The sequence below is a fragment of the Drosophila gunungcola genome (assembly GCF_025200985.1).
Source record: "Drosophila gunungcola strain Sukarami chromosome 2L unlocalized genomic scaffold, Dgunungcola_SK_2 000052F, whole genome shotgun sequence".
In the NCBI taxonomy this organism is placed as follows: Eukaryota; Metazoa; Arthropoda; class Insecta; order Diptera; family Drosophilidae; genus Drosophila; species Drosophila gunungcola.
Window position 1 is genome coordinate 389930 of NW_026453165.1, and position 19035 is coordinate 408964.

Consider the following 19035-nt stretch of genomic DNA (forward strand, 5'->3'; position numbering starts at 1 on the left):
AGAAAACTCAATTTAATTTGTATCTTTAATGGATTTTGCAGATGTTTTTGTTTTCGCCATTCTTGTGTTCTTAATATTTCTTAGGCTTATGTTCGTTTACAGACTATGTGGGGCTGCAGTTACACTGTTCTGAATGTATGCGTGAATCGGTCCAATCTGATCTCGTTGGATATCCCTTCATCTTAAAGGTAAAATGATGGGTTGGTTTAAGGATTTTTGAAGTTTTTTGTTGGCTGGCATCTTCGATCGACACAATAACAAAATGCATAAAGTTATACTAAACGATTTTTGTATAAAAAGGTACGACCTTAGAAACATAGAGCTTATAACTAAGTTTAAAAAGAGCCGAGTTGCACCTGCAGATCGGAAGAGAACAACAACCAAGTTGGAGCCTTTGAAATCCCAGGTGCATCTCGTTTTGTGTGTGACTCGGGATTAAGCGTACGAAAAAGACGTGGACAAAAGCGGTAGGATCTCAAGAGTTATACCTTAAAGAGCTAATTAGAACTTAAAGCAATTACAAATACAGATTGCAGGGCGGGATAGCTAAAAAAGGAGTTACATGCGTCCCAGATTCCAGCTTCAAGTCGATTAACATTGGCAAAATTGGAACTAGTTATGTTTCACTGCCCGAGAAAATGTAATATATAAATGTAGATCAAAGTTATATCGAATCTAACGCAAGTGAAATTTTATCAATTCCATTTCCACCAAATTAAGAGTTGAAAAAGGACACCTGACTAATATAAGCGTTTGCTTAATAGACGAAATCCAGCAGCGACTCCTCAGGAGATCAGAACTTTCGTAGATCCAGGACAAAAACGCTGCCATCTGAGGCGCTGGCGCCGACCTTAGTTCCCTTGGAGTTCCAGCAGACTTCGAAAATGCCGCCAGTGCCCTTGTAGCTGTGCACGAGTTGTCCCGTTTGCGTGCTCCAAATGTGTACGCACTTGTCGAAGCTGCCGGAGGCCAAATGCTTTCCGTCCGGACTGAAGGCCACTGAGTAGACCGGCTCCGTGTGCTTGGTCAGCGTGTGAATACAGCTACCTCTCTCCACATCCCACAGTCTCACCGTAGAATCGAACGAGGCTGAGGCGAGGATGAGGTTTGTGTTGGGATTATTGGTTCCCGGACCCGTCGGCGACCACTTTATCGTGTAGATCTCCTTGGAGTGCGCCTGCAGATCGTGGCAGCAGCGATCGCGATTCATGCTCCAGATCTTCAGGGTCATGTCATCGGAGCAGGAGGCCAGCAGCTGGCCCTGCGGACACCACTTGATCGCATTCACCTCGTTCGTGTGTCCCTTGAAAGTCTTGATGGGCTCATTTACCCCCAGTCGGCACACATGGATGCGCTGATCCGTACTGCACGAGGCGAAGGCCTGATTTGTCTGCCAGTCCACATCCAAGGCTGGCGCACTGTGAAAAGCGAATTGCTGCGTGCATTGGCCCGTGGATGCGTCCCAGATGATCGTTGTCTTGTCCACGCCAGCCGAGAGAATGTAGTTGCCGCACTTGTTCCATTTGAGCGCAAAGATCGGACCCTTGTGTTGGCCCAAAGTGGAGGCTAGTCGGCCGTCGGTCTTCCAAATCCGGGCGTAGCCGTCGTAACTGCCAGTGGCCAACAGGGAGCCATCGCACTATAAAAAAAACGTTAAGGAATTAAGGATTATAAATTTAGGCAGAATAAATGACTTCGACTTACATTCCAGTCCAGAGAGGTGACATCCTTGTTGCTGGGCACCTCGGCGCCGCCTTTCTGGATGCAGTGTCGCAGCACCAACTGGTTGGAGTTGGTGTTCGCATCGGACATGTCCCAGATCCTGGCAGTACTGTCGCCCGAACCGCTGGCCAGGAGATCCCTGCTCGGATTCCAGGCGCAGATAAACACCTCGCTTTCGTGACCGCGCAGCACACGAGCCTTGGACTCGGGTATTTCGATGCTCTCGTCAATATCCATGGGCACCAGAGCGGCGGGAGTTCCGGCGCCTCCACCGGTGGACGAGGAGATGGTTCCACTGGGCGCCGAGTTTTGGGCCGTTGACGAACCCGCCTGAACGCTATTTCCTTGGGCTCCCACTCGAATCGTGACTGCTCCACTGGGCGCCTTGGCGCCTGCTGCCGTGGACGCTACTCCGGCTGTCGCCGCGTCCGGATTGGAGGTGGATACAGTGCCGCCGCCAGCTGGCGTCACCCCGCTGGACGGCTGCTCAACGCTGCTGGAGGTGCTGCTATTGCCGTTTGTGGAAGTGGAGGAGGCTGCATCGTCGGTGCTGGTGGCATTCGCATTGCCCGCGTTGCCGCCGGATGAACTGCCCGCCTCATTGGAGCTCTGTGATTTCTTTTGACCTGCGCCTGGTTGGGCTGTTTCTCCGGCAGCTGGGTTATTAGTGTTATTGGTTCCTGCGGTGCTTGCCTGATTGCCTCCAGCTCCATTGTTGCCTGTATAGGTGGCTCCTCCCGTGCTATTTGCCGTGTTTCCGCTGGAGTCCACCTCACCGGCCGTCTGATCTGTCGGCGTGCTGGTGCCTGTAGTGCTGCCGGCGGTCTTGTTGCCGGCTGCTGCGCCCGCTGCTCCCGTGCCAGGTTCGATTTTGATCTCTGGCTTGGAGTTCTGACTGTTCTGGTTGCCACCTGCCGGGGCGGAGGAGTCCACTGCGCCGGAATGCTTTCCCGGTTCTGTTTTCACAATGGGCTTGGGGGGCTTCACCTCCGGCATGACGGCGTCTATCAGCGAGAGGCCCTCAATGGGGCGTGCCACCTCGCCGTCCTCACCCACACTCCACTCCACTTCGGTGTAGAGGAGACCCTTCTGCAGGATGGTGAGCAGTGCGGCCGGAGGCACCAGGGCGCCATTGATATTGCTCTGCGAGATGTGCGACTCGATGCCAAACACGTAGGCCGAGTGCAGAAAGCCTGGGAAACGGGGATTACAGAAGATTACGGGTACTTATCACCAAAAGGGGTCGTGGTCTACTCACCCGACTCCTGCAGGTATCGGTAAACCAGAAAGTTCACCTCGTCGCTGGAAAAACTCATGGCTGCCGGCTGTTGGCTCCTGCTACTGGCTCACTACAAAATCTCCAATCTTCTGTGCCAATTATGTTTTTGTGCGGTGCGAAAATTGGAACTCTGCTGCGTAACACATGCGTCTGCATTCGGCTCGTATCGCTTCCCTTGCAGGCAACGATATCCGGATATCCGCTGCTCCTGGTCGATTTGTGAGTCCTGTTGGTCCTGTGCTCTTAATTCTGCCAGTTTGCTGCTTGCCGCTGAAGCATTTCACATATTTTTTCACAAATAAAACCCACGAATCGAAAACGCGTTTCTGAAACGCGCAAAAAAATGGCGGAGTAATCGCACGGTGTGCGGACAGCGAGGTGGCGCACTGAATGCATTTTATGACGTCACAAGTTATGAAATTGATTTGTATTCAGGAGGGTTAAAATCATGTTTAACAATTATTGCAATTAACTTAAGGTACTTTTTTCCTCTTTAATGATGAGCTGGAATCAAAAATTATAAAAAAAACATTTTCTTTACTGATTTAAGCCCTTATAAACTTTTTAAACTCAACAGCAAGCTACAAATAAATACATATCAAAAAAGTGTTTAAAGAAAAGTTTTAAGAGAAACATCAAACTTGCATACTTAATTCCTATACGGTACGAGTTCCCGCATTAATTTCCTTTTTTGATAGGAGTTCACTTATTTCATATCCCATTTTAAAATAATAGTTTAATTCTTGCGGAAATTAAACACAGATAAATATATTAAAATTTAAATAAGTTAAGTTCAGTTTGCTTTGTAGCTCAATTTACTCGAATTATATGTTTGATTGCAGTTCTTGGGTTCGACATTTCAATAGAGAATTTATAGAATAAAAAGAGGGATACTACCGCCTGCTGAATTTTGTCGGAATAAAAATTTGATACTAATAGCTTTGCAGAAAAAATACATGAAGTTAGCCTTTTCTAAAAAAAAAAGTTTCGTGGTTGAGTGTTTGTCTTACAGAGACTTCACTGTTATTAGTGAACATTAAAAAAACCCTGTAAGGAAATAACACCTTACCTCAAAACATCACCCAGCCCTGCGGTATGGCGGCCTTACTCCCACTCGGTCCCACTAATCTGCACACCCGCGCCCGCTAGATGGCTCCACTCTCAGGCAGCGAGAGAGAAGAAAAATCAATAGAAATTTTCATTTTAGTGAATTGCTCTGCGCTCGGAAATAGTTAGCAATCAAATTAGCGGCGAAGCAGCGCGGCGAAATCGCCAGCCAGTTGGAGTTACATAAAGTGCAACACTCAGACCAAACATTCCGCGGCCAACACCCCGTATTCCTGATTCCGGATTGCGATTCCAAGCGATTCCAAGCGAAGCCAACTCCAAAACTCTCTCAGAAATTCCGCAACGCTCAACGATTTTGTCCGCTGTAACCGAGCATCGAACAAATCGGAAATCGGAGAAGTAAGCTCCCCAAAAAAAAAATTATAATACGCCCATTAATGTTTTTAATTTCGGTGGCTTCTTTGGTGTTTTATTTTGGGGCGAAATGCCTTCGTCATCCAGCGTTGAAAAAGTGACGTGACATGAAGGCAAGAAAGAAGGCGCAAAGAGAGCGCAGTGAAAAACAGAAAATAAAACGAAACAGAAAGCGAATCAGAAAACAGAAACAGAAGCCGGTGGTCGTCCGAAATAATACAAATAATGCCCAAGTGAACATCGCTTTTCGCCAAGCGATAAAAAGTGGGCGAGCGAGGTCACAGAGTCTTTATCAGCGTGCAAAACGCTGCCAAGTTGCAAATAAATCGGATGCCAAAACTGCGGGTGCTCCGCTTCCACGCGAAAATGTCAGAGTTCACCGAACATAAAGTGCACAGCGAGAAACACTCAGCATAGAAATCGACTATTTAATTCTCTAGATAAATGTTTACAGATTATCAGGCAACAACTCTTCATATAAATCGTTATCTGAGTTCCGTAGTATAGAAAATTATCGGGTGGATACATACTTTTTAAGACACCTATGATAAACTCCATAAACGTTTCATGGTTAAGCTAAATAATATTGTGCTCAATATGATTGTTTATATTTGTTATATTTTTTATATTGCGTTTATATTATTGATTTTGTATTTATGTTATCATTTCTTAAAATTGATTGTCTTCTAGGCGGTTACATTTTATTCTAAACAGTATCTTCACATTGGTTTAAATTTGTTTAATAGATACATTACTATTACATTATTGTATTATGTAAAATGTTACCTATGAGTAATATTACTAACATAACCTTTTATCGATCACTTATTTTCTCAATATCTAAATCCCTCTATTAATCAAAACTTTCTTCCGTTTTCAGATCGCAAAGGGCGTCGAAGAGCGTGATCCGAAGCAGAGAAATATAGACAGACAGAGCGGAAAGCAACTACTATATCTTTCTCCGGATCCGACGTCGAGTTCGAGCGATAAGAACGCCTCGAGTCTCGGCCGCCTTCGATCGACGATTTTCTTGCGCCCCCAGTTTGCATAAAACCAGCGAAAATTAACAAGCTAACTACCATGGCGCCGGTGCGGGGGGATGGCATGAGAGGCCTGGCCGTCTTTATATCGGATATAAGGAACTGTAAGTGCAGATCTCTTGGGTAACAACCATTAAATCCAATTGAGCAGGGCAGTAGTAGAGTGGCAAGAGATTTTCCATAGGGGCGGAATCAGCGCCAGTTCTTGATCAATTACCAGGAGCAGCGCACTCACAATAAAGCGGGGCGGCGCAAAGGCACACATATAGTAGGCACTCGATACAATGGATACGGTGTTTCACACTCTGTTCCATTTAAAACAAAGAATTCATACTTTAAGTTTCATCAGGAATCTAAAACAGCAACAAACAAAAACAATGTTTAGTTTTGGCTTTGTGATGCCGTGATAAGACCAAGTTTTTATTTCATCGATTCGACATTGACATTCATTACATTTGTTGCATGTTTTTTGTGTTGTTTAATACACTGCCTTATAGCAGATTTGAGCGCCCGTTCTTAGCTTAACTAGCTTCCTTCAAAGTTGTATCGCGACAATAGTTAACTTGAAGCCCCACTGTATGGTATTATCGTCACCGCTCGCTGTTTGCTACATATATGTTCTCGTATGCTGGTTACTAGTTACTGGTTTGTGGGCAGCATATCGGAGAGCTGAGGTTCCGCAGCGGATCGGTGACTGGTACTAATTGGTGCCTCTGTGAACCGGAGAAAAGTCGCGTCATGGAGAGAGTCGAGAAGTGTGAAGTTGTCGGCTCTCCCATCGATCAACCATGGGCCGAAAAAGAAAGCAGTGCTTCTGCCGACGAAACGCTTTTGTTTTACTGTGAATCTCCTTCTGTGACCTTCATCCACTTTTTTTCCATATTACTAATATATGTTTCCCCTCACCATCCACAGGTAAAAGCAAAGAGGCGGAGGTCAAACGCATAAACAAGGAGTTGGCCAATATCCGGAGCAAATTCAAAGGAGACAAAACCCTCGACGGCTATCAGAAGAAGAAATATGTATGCAAGCTGCTTTTCATCTTTCTCCTCGGCCATGACATCGACTTTGGCCACATGGAGGCGGTCAATCTGCTGTCCTCCAACAAATACTCAGAGAAGCAGATCGTGAGTACACCAAATAATTGTTTCCATAATCATTTTGTTATTCAGAGCGACCCGCAATAGATGAAATTTGTATATCACAATTAGTTATGTTAAAGTAAATGGTAAAAAGTATTTAAAAAAGTTAAAATTTTATTACAAAATCTTAGTTAAGAATTAATATTAAATGGTTTCAACATATTGCTTATATCACTATTATAACATTTCGCTTTTCGATTATAGGGCTACCTGTTCATCTCGGTGCTGGTGAACACGAATAGCGACCTCATCCGGTTGATCATCCAGTCGATCAAGAATGACTTGCAGTCGCGCAATCCTGTGCATGTTAACCTGGCGCTGCAGTGCATCGCCAACATCGGCAGCCGGGACATGGCCGAGTCCTTCTCCAACGAGATACCCAAGCTACTCGTCTCGGGCGACACCATGGACGTGGTGAAGCAGTCGGCGGCGCTGTGCCTGCTCCGCCTGTTCCGCTCCTCGCCGGACATCATTCCCGGCGGCGAGTGGACCTCGCGAATCATCCATTTGCTCAATGATCAGCACATGGGAGTAGTCACAGCGGCCACCTCGCTGATCGACGCCCTGGTGAAGCGCAATCCGGACGAGTACAAGGGTTGTGTCAATTTGGCCGTTTCACGCTTATCCCGGATCGTGACAGCCAGCTACACGGATCTTCAGGTGGGCTAAAAAGATTTGCTTTTAGTATGAAAGCACTCAATCTAATCTCCAAATCCCTTATGCAGGACTACACTTACTACTTTGTGCCGGCTCCATGGCTCTCCGTGAAACTTCTCCGACTGCTGCAGAACTACAATCCGGTGACCGAGGAGGCGGGCGTGCGGGCTCGATTGAACGAGACTCTGGAGACGATTCTGAACAAGGCGCAAGAGCCGCCGAAAAGCAAGAAGGTGCAGCACTCGAACGCCAAGAACGCTGTGCTCTTCGAGGCCATAAATCTGATAATTCACAGCGACAGCGAACCGAACCTTCTGGTGCGCGCCTGTAACCAGTTGGGCCAGTTCCTCAGCAATCGGGAGACCAACTTGCGCTACTTGGCTCTGGAGTCCATGTGCCACCTGGCCACGTCGGAGTTCTCGCACGAGGAGGTCAAGAAGCACCAGGAGGTGGTCATACTCTCGATGAAAATGGAGAAGGATGTTTCCGTGCGCCAAATGGCGGTGGATCTTTTGTACGCCATGTGCGATCGCGGCAATGCCGAGGAGATTGTTCAGGAGATGCTCAACTATCTGGAGACGGCCGACTACTCGATTCGTGAGGAGATGGTGCTCAAGGTGGCCATTCTGGCCGAGAAGTACGCCACGGACTATACCTGGTAAGCATTGATTTTTCCACCTTTGGGAACTGCAATTTTAGCTGCAATTTACATTTTCCCAGGTATGTGGATGTGATACTCAATCTAATCCGCATTGCCGGCGATTACGTGTCCGAGGAAGTTTGGTACCGCGTTATTCAGATCGTAATTAACCGCGAGGAGGTGCAGGGCTATGCAGCCAAGACCGTTTTTGAGGCGCTCCAGGCGCCTGCCTGCCACGAGAACATGGTCAAAGTGGGCGGATACATTTTGGGGGAGTTCGGTAACTTGATTGCCGGCGATTCCCGATCCGCACCTCTGGTGCAATTCAAGCTGCTGCACTCCAAGTACCATCTGTGCTCGCCCATGACGCGGGCCCTGCTACTTTCCACGTACATCAAGTTCATCAACCTGTTCCCGGAGATTCGCACCAATATCCAGGATGTGTTCCGCCAGCACAGCAATCTTCGGTCCGCTGATGCGGAATTGCAGCAGCGAGCCAGCGAATATCTGCAGCTCAGCATTGTGGCATCGACGGACGTGTTGGCCACCGTCCTGGAGGAGATGCCATCGTTCCCGGAGCGCGAGAGCTCCATTCTGGCAGTGCTGAAGAAGAAGAAGCCCGGCCGGGTGCCGGAGAACGAGATCCGGGAGTCGAAGAGCCCGGCTCCGCTGTCTTCTGTAACGCAGAACAATGCCCACGTGAACAACTCGCACAGCAAGCTGAACAACAGCAACGCGAACACGGATCTCCTGGGCTTGAGTACACCGCCATCGAATAATATTGGCGGTGGTAGCAATAGCAACAGCACACTCATCGATGTTTTGGGCGATATGTACAGCAGCAACAACAACTCGAGTGCCGTGTACAACACCAAGAAGTTCTTGTTTAAGAACAACGGAGTTCTTTTCGAAAACGAGATGCTGCAGATCGGCGTTAAGAGCGAGTTCCGTCAGAATCTGGGACGATTGGGCTTGTTTTATGGCAACAAGACGCAGGTTCCCCTGTCTGTAAGTACTTACTTGGTTAAATATCTTTGGTGGCATTACAATTTCCCGCCTTTTGTTTGCAGAACTTTAATCCCGTGTTGCAATGGTCCGCCGAGGATGCGCTCAAGCTGAACGTGCAGATGAAGGCGGTGGAGCCGACCCTGGAGGCCGGCGCCCAGATCCAACAACTCCTCACTGCAGAGTGCATCGAGGATTACGCCGATGCGCCAACCATCGAGATCAGTTTCCGCTACAACGGCACCCAGCAGAAGTTCAGCATCAAACTGCCATTGAGCGTGAACAAGTTCTTTGAGCCAACCGAAATGAATGCCGAATCCTTCTTTGCGCGATGGAAGAATTTAAGCGGGTAATTAAAGAGGGCTTCTACTGGAATTTCTGCTTGTGAATTAATGTGATTTTACTTGCAGGGAACAACAACGGTCACAGAAAGTGTTCAAGGCAGCCCAGCCACTGGATTTGGCCGGAGCTCGCAACAAGCTGATGGGCTTCGGCATGCAGCTACTGGACCAGGTCGATCCCAATCCAGACAACATGGTCTGTGCGGGCATTATCCATACGCAATCCCAGCAGGTGGGCTGCCTGATGCGATTGGAGCCGAATAAGCAGGCTCAGGTGAGTTGTTTGTGGACAGATGGGATTGATCAAAATTATGCTAATCCTACTCGTTCACAGATGTTCCGATTGACAGTTCGGGCCAGCAAGGAGACCGTGACCAGAGAGATCTGCGACCTACTGGCGGATCAGTTCTAAGCCACAACAATCATGGACGGGGAGGGGTCGAGATGGAGCTACGAAGCCACGGCAACCACTTTACAATGCACAATCCCAATCACCTATAGAAATATCAAAGCAAAGCGTTTAGTAATGCCAGTCACTCCTACTCTCTTCATACGTACCTTTTATCTTCTCCAGCAGCACGTTGCGGAGTGAGCTTTTTGTCCACTTTTCACTTTCCCGTTTCGTATTGATTTGAATAATATTTTTGTAAACCTATCCCTACCTTCACTCCCCCACATCCTAATCATCCGAATCCGTATCAGAATTCTTTGTAAATGTTAAGCTCAAAAAGTTCATAGTAGAGAAACGAGAGAACATAATTAGATTATGTTAATATGTATGACAAATTATATATTGTTGCATCATTTCGAGGCAGTAGCAATTGGATATTATATACCTATACACAGATATACATTCATACAAACCACATACATATACCTAGTATATACGTCGTTGTAATAAAAACAGAAAACAATTTAAAACAAAAAAGAAGGAAATTATTAAGATGCAGGCAAATGACAAATATGCAAATCGTTATCTAAATATTTATACACATATTGATTATTGCAATTGCATCAAAACGAAATTCATGTTTAGCGTTTTTGAGTGTGAAGATTTGATGATGAGGCCGCAGCAGCAGAAATCTCATTAAATAATAGACAAATAATTAAAGATGGTCAAACAAAAACTCTCCTTGATTATTCACTGTTGAGCAACTGAAAATTTATCGAAAATCGAAGAGAAGTCAAATTTAGAGGAAACAAAAGCAAACATTCAAAATATTATTATACTTATAGCAGAATTTTTCAATTGATCCTGTGTATTATTTTGTTTTGTATGTGTATCATAGATAAACTGAAGAGAACTACATGTTGTGCCGCTTCCTGGGAAGGAAAGCGATTTTTATAGCACCAAGTATTAACTTATCCGATGCAGTAGCAAGCCATGAATCTGCTGATAACTCCCTTCAATCGAGTCGCGGCAGCCGAAGAACAAAGAATTGTAAACTAAAATATACATTATATACATAGATACTAATACTGAATACCGATAATGGAAATTCTCATCGTATACTTATTACCAATTAACTCTCAATCCTTTCGTATCAACCAATGTGCATGTTAGTTGGAAGTGGGAAGCGGGAAGCCTTTCCAAAGTGCAATAGTTAAATGTTACAAAATTCGACAAAAATTCCATTCAACACTCACAGACAAAACAAAAGCGACTACAAACAGCAACAAGAACATAAACCACAACTACATATAGCAAATGCAGGAATTTAACTGTAAACGTAAACAAATATGTATTTAAATAAATAAATAAATATAAATTGAAAACATTTTCCAATTTTTCCAATACGATTTAGCCACCAAAAAATATGCAAACATTTTTTTTATCAACTTTATTAGTTAAAGGGATAAAATAAAGGCTAACAATAATAATCTTAGATTCAACTCAAATCTCGTTCAGCTTAAACCTGGCATTGATGTTGACCGAACTGAGTTCGGTTACCAGGAACTTGAAGGAGAAGGGGATCTCGATCATGGACACCAAACTGCTGTCCCCGCACAGGCGACACGTATCAGGCTGCGATGAGAGCAATCCCGTCTCGTTCCGCTTCACGATCTGCTGCAGTGGCGCCAGAATGGAACCACACTTGTGACACACCAGCGTGTGTGTTTTGTCCGAGTTGTGGAACAAGCGATCCTGCAGCAGAAAGGCGGCTCCGTGGGAGATCAAAGCATCTCGTTCCATCTCTCCGAATCTCACGCCGCCACCCCGTTTCCTTCCCTTAATTGGTTGATGGGTGCGGGCCTCCACGGCTCCCGTTGATCTCACCTGCCACTTGTCGAACACCATGTGCCGAAGGCGCTGATAATGGACCACTCCGAAGAAAATGTCCGCCGTCATCTCGCGGCCATCTATTCCCGAATACAATCTCTCCGTACCGTAGTAGTTGTAGCCTCCGGCCTCCAGCATCTTGCCGAAGTAATCAATGGCCGTGTTCTCTTCGGAAAAGCGGAAAGGGGTGGCATCGTAAACGTTGCCGTGGATCGCTGCACCCTTGCCCGCCATCGTTTCGATCATCATGGCAATTGTCATACGGGAGGGGAAACCGTGGGGGTTGAACACAATGTCTGGGATCAAGCCCGATTCCGTAAAGGGTAAATCCTCGGCGGGATATTTCTGCGAGCAAATACCCTTCTGACCGGCTCTCGACGCAAACTTATCGCCAATTGTGGCAGGTCGTGGAATCCTCAGGGTTATGGCCACCGTTTTCTTGGGCGTCAAATCGAAGCTTCCCAACTGCCGGATGCTCTCGACCATGCAATCCTCCTTTTCATCCATTTTCACCACTTTATAAGTGGCCACCTCGCCGTCAAAATAGCAGTATAGCGGGGAACCATAACTCAGTTTAGAGCCGGGATGTGGGAGGCCATCTGTGTCCAGATGTTTAACCAGCTCCGGCATGTGCGGGTGCCTGGCAAAGTAGCTACTCTTCTTGTCCAGCGTCACAAACTTCGTTTTGTAGATACTTCCGTAGGCGAATCCTCGCTCGTAGGCTGACTTGTTGATGATCATGGCGTCTTCCATGTCATAGCCGGTGTAGGAAATGACAGCCACTATGGCATTGCTGCCCATGGCAAAGTCATCCATCTGAATATTATCGTAGTGAACAGGCCGGAAAAGGGGCGTTGCTGGCGTCTGCAGGCGGTACAACTTATTGGCCGCTTGTTTGGGCCAATTTAAGCAGGGGGTTCCCATCGTTTGTTTTCCCATCTGACACTGGTACATATTACGAGGCGATTGATTGTAGTCCGGCATGGGAATCAAATTAGCCAGGTTGCTCATGAAGTGCGTCTTGGCCAACTCCAGATGGGTGGTAAAATCAGGATACATCTCTTTCTGATCGATGGCAATCTCCATGTACAGCTGTTCCAGTGTGCCAATATACTCCACCCTCTTCCACTTCAGGTTCCAAACGGGCCTCATCATCCTGGCAGGTCCTGTTGCAAGATAAAGTCCCGGGAACTGACCATTTTTCTTGAACGGTATAAAACCAATTTCCATCATTTGGGGAAGGGTGCCAAATATTTTTCCGTGGCGCAAATCTTCGACTATTTTGGAGGCATCTGATTGATGAATGTGACCCAGGTGTTTGCCATCCAGGAAGACCACGTAAAGTTTGGCCTCCGCCTCACTTTGGTTAGACAAAGGCAGCATTCCCATCTCTATCAGCTGTGATGGTATGACCTAGAAAAAAATGTATTTTAATAACACATCTGAATTAGTACAATTCTATGTACTTACATCCACCAACTTTGGATCCGGACGCTTGGAAATTTCGCAGGTCAGTGTCAAATGGTTCAGCAGACCGCAAGGCGTACCATCAGGAGTGTGGACGGGACAAATGAAGCCCCAGGCATCCGGGAGCAGCTGTCGCGCTTCCGTGGTCCTCATTGTTGTAAAGTAGGAGCCACGGTGAATGGCTCGGAAATGGGACATGTAACGCATCCTATTAATGTTCTCCGCCATGATGACCAATCCGCTGTTTTGCATCAGTCCAAGTCCAGTTCGACTGGCAATATTTCCCGTGGCCAGGAAGGACTCCATGGAGCGACCAACACCACCTGCTTGTCGCATGCACTGGGTCATCAAGGCACTGGTCAGCAGGCCATCCGGGGTGGTCAGCTTCTTTTGGAGACAACGGCGCACCTGTAGAGCCCAGGATTCAACGCGTTCACCTAGGTATTTCTGGTAAAGATGTCCTGGCAGCAGCACCTCCTGCATCATCGCCGAGTCGACGTTTTCCACTCGGTGTTTCCCCTGGGCGCATTGGAAGAGCTTTTGCACCATGAACACAATCAACTGAAATTTGTCCTCATAGGTATTCAGGTGAATCATTACTCTTTCCTTAAGAATAAAATCTGTGACATCCTCATCAGGTTGCCATTCCGGAACTTCTGGGAAGCGGGAACGGAAAAGATGGCCAATAAAGCTCCTGCACTGAGAATGTGTATAGACATTCTCGTTCTGCACTTCTCTCAGCATGCTCTGCACGCAGGACACGTAGTACTGATCGGATTCATAGCCCTGTACTAATCTGTTGTATATTTCCTCATCCGTATAGTCCATTAGGCACTTTAGGATTAGGCAAACGGGCACATAGGATAGTCTCTTGACGTGGGAGAACATAAATTTTGCGGTTCCATTGTTCAAATAGTGCAATACATTACTTAAAGACGATTCATCCTCGCGGACTGTTTGCACCAGCACGCCTAGGTCGCTGAAGTTCTGGCCACGATCCTTCCAGGAAGAGCGTTTAACGCAGATGGGATGGTTCCGCCTGGTCATGATCAGCATTCGCACGATCTTCTCATTTCCCCGGATCACGAAGATTCCGCCCCACTCGCTGTCGTGTTCGCCATGCTTAACCATGTCTTTCGGGGAAGCCTGTCCCAGGTTACAGGCCTTGGAACGCAGCATTATTGGCAATTCGCCCAGATCCATGTTTATGGGGGACTTTTCTACTCCATTGACACTCCAGCCTAATCTTACAGAGCACATGCCCGAGTAGGAGACATGGAGTTGCCTTGAATCCGTGGGATAAATCTCTCGGGTGCGCACATCAATCACATCCTGCGGCACCTGTGGCTTCGCTATCCAAATGGATTCCACTTTCATCGAAATCTTTTCGCCGGCAGGACTCTGCCAGTGGATGGGAATCATATGCTTGGCCACATAGTCCAGTCCCACGGACAACATCTCGTCGAAGGAGTCCACATGGGGTGCTCCCAAGTTGGCCAGGTGCTGTTAATTCGTATTCATTAGCATGTAAATTGGCAGTTATTTATATGTTGTTACCCTGTTTAGCTTTTTGGGTATCTCCTTGAACTCCGGCCGTGAATTGCTAAGCACCGGCATGCTCTTCATTTGCTTCATCTCCTCCAGCATTTTGCAGGTTTGTTTCTTTTAGAAAACCTCCGAAAAACAATATAAACCCAGAATGCTTTCCGTTGCACGTGTTGTTTTGAGTCGGAGCTAAATGGAACTGAACCGTTTTAAATGTGAAGCAGTCAGTGATGAGAGTGTTCACTTGCGGAACTAGTGCGGATTCGGCTTAAGAAATTGTAAGCGGAAACGGTTTTTCCAACAAAAGTTTTATTCATATTTTGTAACAAACCTAAAAATATGTTAAAATACCTTAAAAATAAAATGTTTTGTTGTTTAAATACCTTAAGCAAACATAAATGTCTAAACACATGAAACTCTTGCTGGTTCCAAAACAACTTTTGCTCATCTCTAGACAACAGAGCTGCCAACTAGTTTTATTGAACAGCTGATGGTGTGTGCGCGTTTTACAAGTTTTCTTATCAGTGACTTTAGGATATTTATCCAATTTGTGTGTTATTAAAGTATGTATTACTTCCAATTTGATAAATGTAACGATGCTCCATGCATTCGTGCAGCGCTTGCAGAGATATCCGGTAAGTGAGGCCCTGCTACTTCGGAAATGAGACTGCAACAGGATGTGAAGATGTGTCAACGTGTTGCTGTTCCTGATGTTGTTGTTGCATTGTTTTGTTAAAATATGTACATAGTTTAAACCCTTTCCAAATGTTTGCTTGATTGTCTGCCCGATTATTTATCCTTCTGACTGTAAATGCTTGTAAATGTCGTGTCCTCGAGACTGCAGTGAAAGAAATGTTTAAGATCTCCTTCGTATAAATGACCCAATTTAAGGCAGATTTTGTTTCCGTGTAAGGCACATTCTTGTACTCTACATTGTCCTTCGACGTTTTCCCAACTTTGACTTTCAGTCCAAGGTTTTCCAATTAACTTTCCTTTAGCTGCTAAAAGGTCATATGACAGGATATACATATAGCTGGCAGGATAATGGAGCTTCAGCAGAAACTTCCCTTTTGGCTGTTAATATAGGCGGTAGAGAAAATGAAGTGAAACTGCAAACTTTACAAATACAGTAAAAATGCTAAACACGGAAGCCAAGATATAATTAATGAATATTAATATATTAAAAAACTGCAATTTAAGCTTATACTTTCGAGGTATCCGATTTTAGCATTTTTTATAAGGGGTACCATCATCATTTTTATCGAAAATTTACCCAAAACAAAATTTTTGAGCTGTGAATGCCAATTTGTTGGAAATTTTATGACGAGTTCAAAGAGGTATGACATTCTAACATTAAACCAATATATTTCATAGCTTTGATCAAAAAACTGCAAATTAAGCTCATACTTTCGAGGTCTCCGATTTTAGCATTTTTTATAAGGGGTACCATCATCATTTTTATCGAAAATTTACCCAAAACAAAATTTTTGAGCTGTGAATGCCAATTTGTTGGAAATTTTATGACGAGTTCAACGAGGTATGACATTCTAACATTAAACCAATATATTTCATAGTTTTTATCAAAAAACTGCAATTTAAGCTTATACATTCGAGGTATCCGATTTTAGCATTTTTTATAAGGGGTACCATCATCATTTTTATCGAAAATTTACCCAAAACAAAATTTTTGAGCTGTGAATGCCAGTTTGTTGGAAATTTTATGACGAGTTTAACGAGGTATGACATTCTAACATTAAACCAATATATTTCATAGTTTTGATCAAAAAACTGCAATTTAAGCTCATATTTTCGAGGTCGCCGATTTTAGCATTTTTTATAAGGGGTACCATCATCATTTTTATCGAAAATTTACCCAAAACAAAATTTTTGAGCTGTGAATGCCAATTTGTTGGAAATTTTATGACGAGTTCAAAGAGGTATGACATTCTAACATTAAACCAATATATTTCATAGCTTTGATCAAAAAACTGCAATTTAAGCTTATACTTTCGAGGTATCCGATTTTAGCATTTTTTATAAGGGGTACCATCATCATTTTTATCGAAAATTTACCCAAAACAAAATTTTTGAGCTGTGAATGCCAATTTGTTGGAAATTTTATGACGAGTTCAAAGAGGTATGACATTCTAACATTAAACCAATATATTTCATAGCTTTGATCAAAAAACTGCAAATTAAGCTCATACTTTCGAGGTCTCCGATTTTAGCATTTTTTATAAGGGGTACCATCATCATTTTTATCGAAAATTTACCCAAAACAAAATTTTTGAGCTGTGAATGCCAATTTGTTGGAAATTTTATGACGAGTTCAACGAGGTATGACATTCTAACATTAAACCAATATATTTCATAGTTTTTATCAAAAAACTGCAATTTAAGCTTATACATTCGAGGTATCCGATTTTAGCATTTTTTATAAGGGGTACCATCATCATTTTATCGAAAATTTACCCAAAACAAAATTTTTGAGCTGTGAATGCCAGTTTGTTGGAAATTTTTTGACGAGTTTAACGAGGTATGACATTCTAACATTAAACCAATATATTTCATAGTTTTGATCAAAAAACTGCAATTTAAGCTCATATTTTCGAGGTCGCCGATTTTAGCATTTTTTATAAGGGGTACCATCATCATTTTGATCGAAAATTTACCCAAAACAAAATTTTTGAGCTGTGAATGCCAATTTGTTGGAAATTTATGACGAGTTCAACGAGGTATGACATTCTTACATTAAACCATTATTTTCCATAGTTTTGGTCAAAAAATTGCAATTTAAGCTCATACTTTCGAGGTCTCCGATTTTAGCATTTTTTTTAAGGGGTACCATCATCATTTTTGTCGAAAATTTACCCAAAACAAAATTTTTGAGCTGTGAATGCCAATTTGTTGGAAATTTTATGACGAGTTCAAAGAGGTATGACATTCTAACATTAAACCAATATATTTCATAGCTTTGATCAAAAAACTGCAAATTAAGCTCATACTTTCGAGGTCTCCGATTTTAGCATTTTTTATAAGGGGTACCATCATCATTTTTATCGAAAATTTACCCAAAACAAAATTTTTGAGCTGTGAATGCCAATTTGTTGGAAATTTTATGACGAGTTCAACGAGGTATGACATTCTAACATTAAACCAATATATTTCATAGTTTTTATCAAAAAACTGCAATTTAAGCTTATACATTCGAGGTATCCGATTTTAGCATTTTTTATAAGGGGTACCATCATCATTTTTATCGAAAATTTACCCAAAACAAAATTTTTGAGCTGTGAATGCCAGTTTGTTGGAAATTTTTTGACGAGTTTAACGAGGTATGACATTCTAACATTAAACCAATATATTTCATAGTTTTGATCAAAAAACTGCAATTTAAGCTCATATTTTCGAGGTCGCCGATTTTAGCATTTTTTATAAGGGGTACCATCATCATTTTGATCGAAAATTTACCCAAAACAAAATTTTTGAGCTGTGAATGCCAATTTGTTGGAAATTTATGACGAGTTCAACGAGGTATGACATTCTTACATTAAACCATTATTTTCCATAGTTTTGGTCAAAAAATTGCAATTTAAGCTCATACTTTCGAGGTCTCCGATTTTAGCATTTTTTTAAGGGGTACCATCATCATTTTTGTCGAAAATTTACCCAAAACAAAGTGAACTTAAATATTATTATTTTCCTGAAAATCAAAATTAATTTGTAAAGTTTTACGAATGTGCTATGTATACTTACTTACATTTGACTTTAATTGTTGTAACCTTTAGTAGTCAAATTTGTTCTCTTTGATTTTCAATTCAAGGTTGGCAAGGTTTTGGAAAATTGGCGATGGTGTGTTTTAAAGATTCAGTTATAAAATTTGATTGAAAGAACAGAAATTTTATATCTGGAGTGTTGCAGTGAGCGAAGTTTGACTGTTCCCCAAATCAGCCAAGGACAAATCTGAGGAGCTGCAGGAGCCCAAAGATAAGGGTGAGGACCTCAATCTGAGCCCAGTCGCTTCGGTTTATTATTCTATTATTATGAACACAATGCATTTTGTTGCAACTTTTTCCGGGCTGTCCTTGGCTGCTTCTCGTGTCCTCGAATCCTCGCAACTTTCAGCTTTCGCCTCACATTTGCCTGTGTGCAATCTTTGTAAAGTAGAGGGCGTGGCTGGGCCCAACTTTTGCCTGGCGCTTAAAGTTTTTAGCCGGCATTTTTTTGCCCTTTTTCAATCGTAACAAACAGCAGGGAGAACCAAAACAAATTGCATTGTTGATTTTCATTTTCAAGCCTGGCGACATTTTGCCAAATGTGTGCTTCCTCGAAAAAACTTCTACGCATCCTTGGTTTAAAGTCATTGCTGCGTGTTTCCCACTTTTCAAATGCGCGCACTGGAGCCAAAAAAAGGAAGCGGTGCAAAAATCAGCT

At 43.8% G+C, this 19035-nt stretch overlaps 3 protein-coding genes and 1 long non-coding RNA gene across 4 annotated transcripts in view; 2 read left to right on the plus strand and 2 right to left on the minus strand.

Moving 5' to 3' along the window:
• Positions 1–11: 11 nt before the first annotated feature.
• Positions 12–3372, minus strand: LOC128253594 (F-box-like/WD repeat-containing protein ebi). The gene is made up of 3 exons (XM_052982105.1): positions 2981–3372; positions 1705–2915; positions 12–1639 (listed from the first exon to the last, which is right to left on the minus strand). The coding sequence occupies exons 1-3, from the start codon at positions 3036–3038 to the stop codon at positions 794–796; spliced, it is 2115 nt and encodes a 704-aa protein (XP_052838065.1). The 5' UTR covers positions 3039–3372; the 3' UTR covers positions 12–793.
• A 738-nt stretch (positions 3373–4110) lies between these two features.
• On the plus strand, positions 4111–11084 carry LOC128253593 (AP-2 complex subunit alpha). The gene is made up of 9 exons (XM_052982104.1): positions 4111–4468; positions 5364–5627; positions 6439–6650; positions 6870–7325; positions 7391–7980; positions 8043–8970; positions 9033–9316; positions 9378–9582; positions 9643–11084. Exons 2-9 carry the CDS (start codon positions 5564–5566, stop codon positions 9718–9720), a joined length of 2817 nt encoding a protein of 938 aa, XP_052838064.1. The 5' UTR covers positions 4111–4468; positions 5364–5563; the 3' UTR covers positions 9721–11084.
• A 70-nt stretch (positions 11085–11154) lies between these two features.
• LOC128253545 (DNA-directed RNA polymerase I subunit RPA2) lies at positions 11155–14858 on the minus strand. The gene is made up of 3 exons (XM_052982008.1): positions 14614–14858; positions 13060–14559; positions 11155–13002 (listed from the first exon to the last, which is right to left on the minus strand). Exons 1-3 carry the CDS (start codon positions 14701–14703, stop codon positions 11203–11205), a joined length of 3390 nt encoding a protein of 1129 aa, XP_052837968.1. The 5' UTR covers positions 14704–14858; the 3' UTR covers positions 11155–11202.
• Positions 14859–15055: 197 nt separating this feature from the next.
• Positions 15056–19035, plus strand: part of LOC128253532 (uncharacterized) — a 28388-nt gene continuing 24408 nt past the window's right edge. Inside the window, exon 1 of the long non-coding RNA XR_008267470.1 lies at positions 15056–15236. This is a non-coding gene — a long non-coding RNA (uncharacterized LOC128253532). The remainder of the gene's footprint in view (positions 15237–19035) is intronic.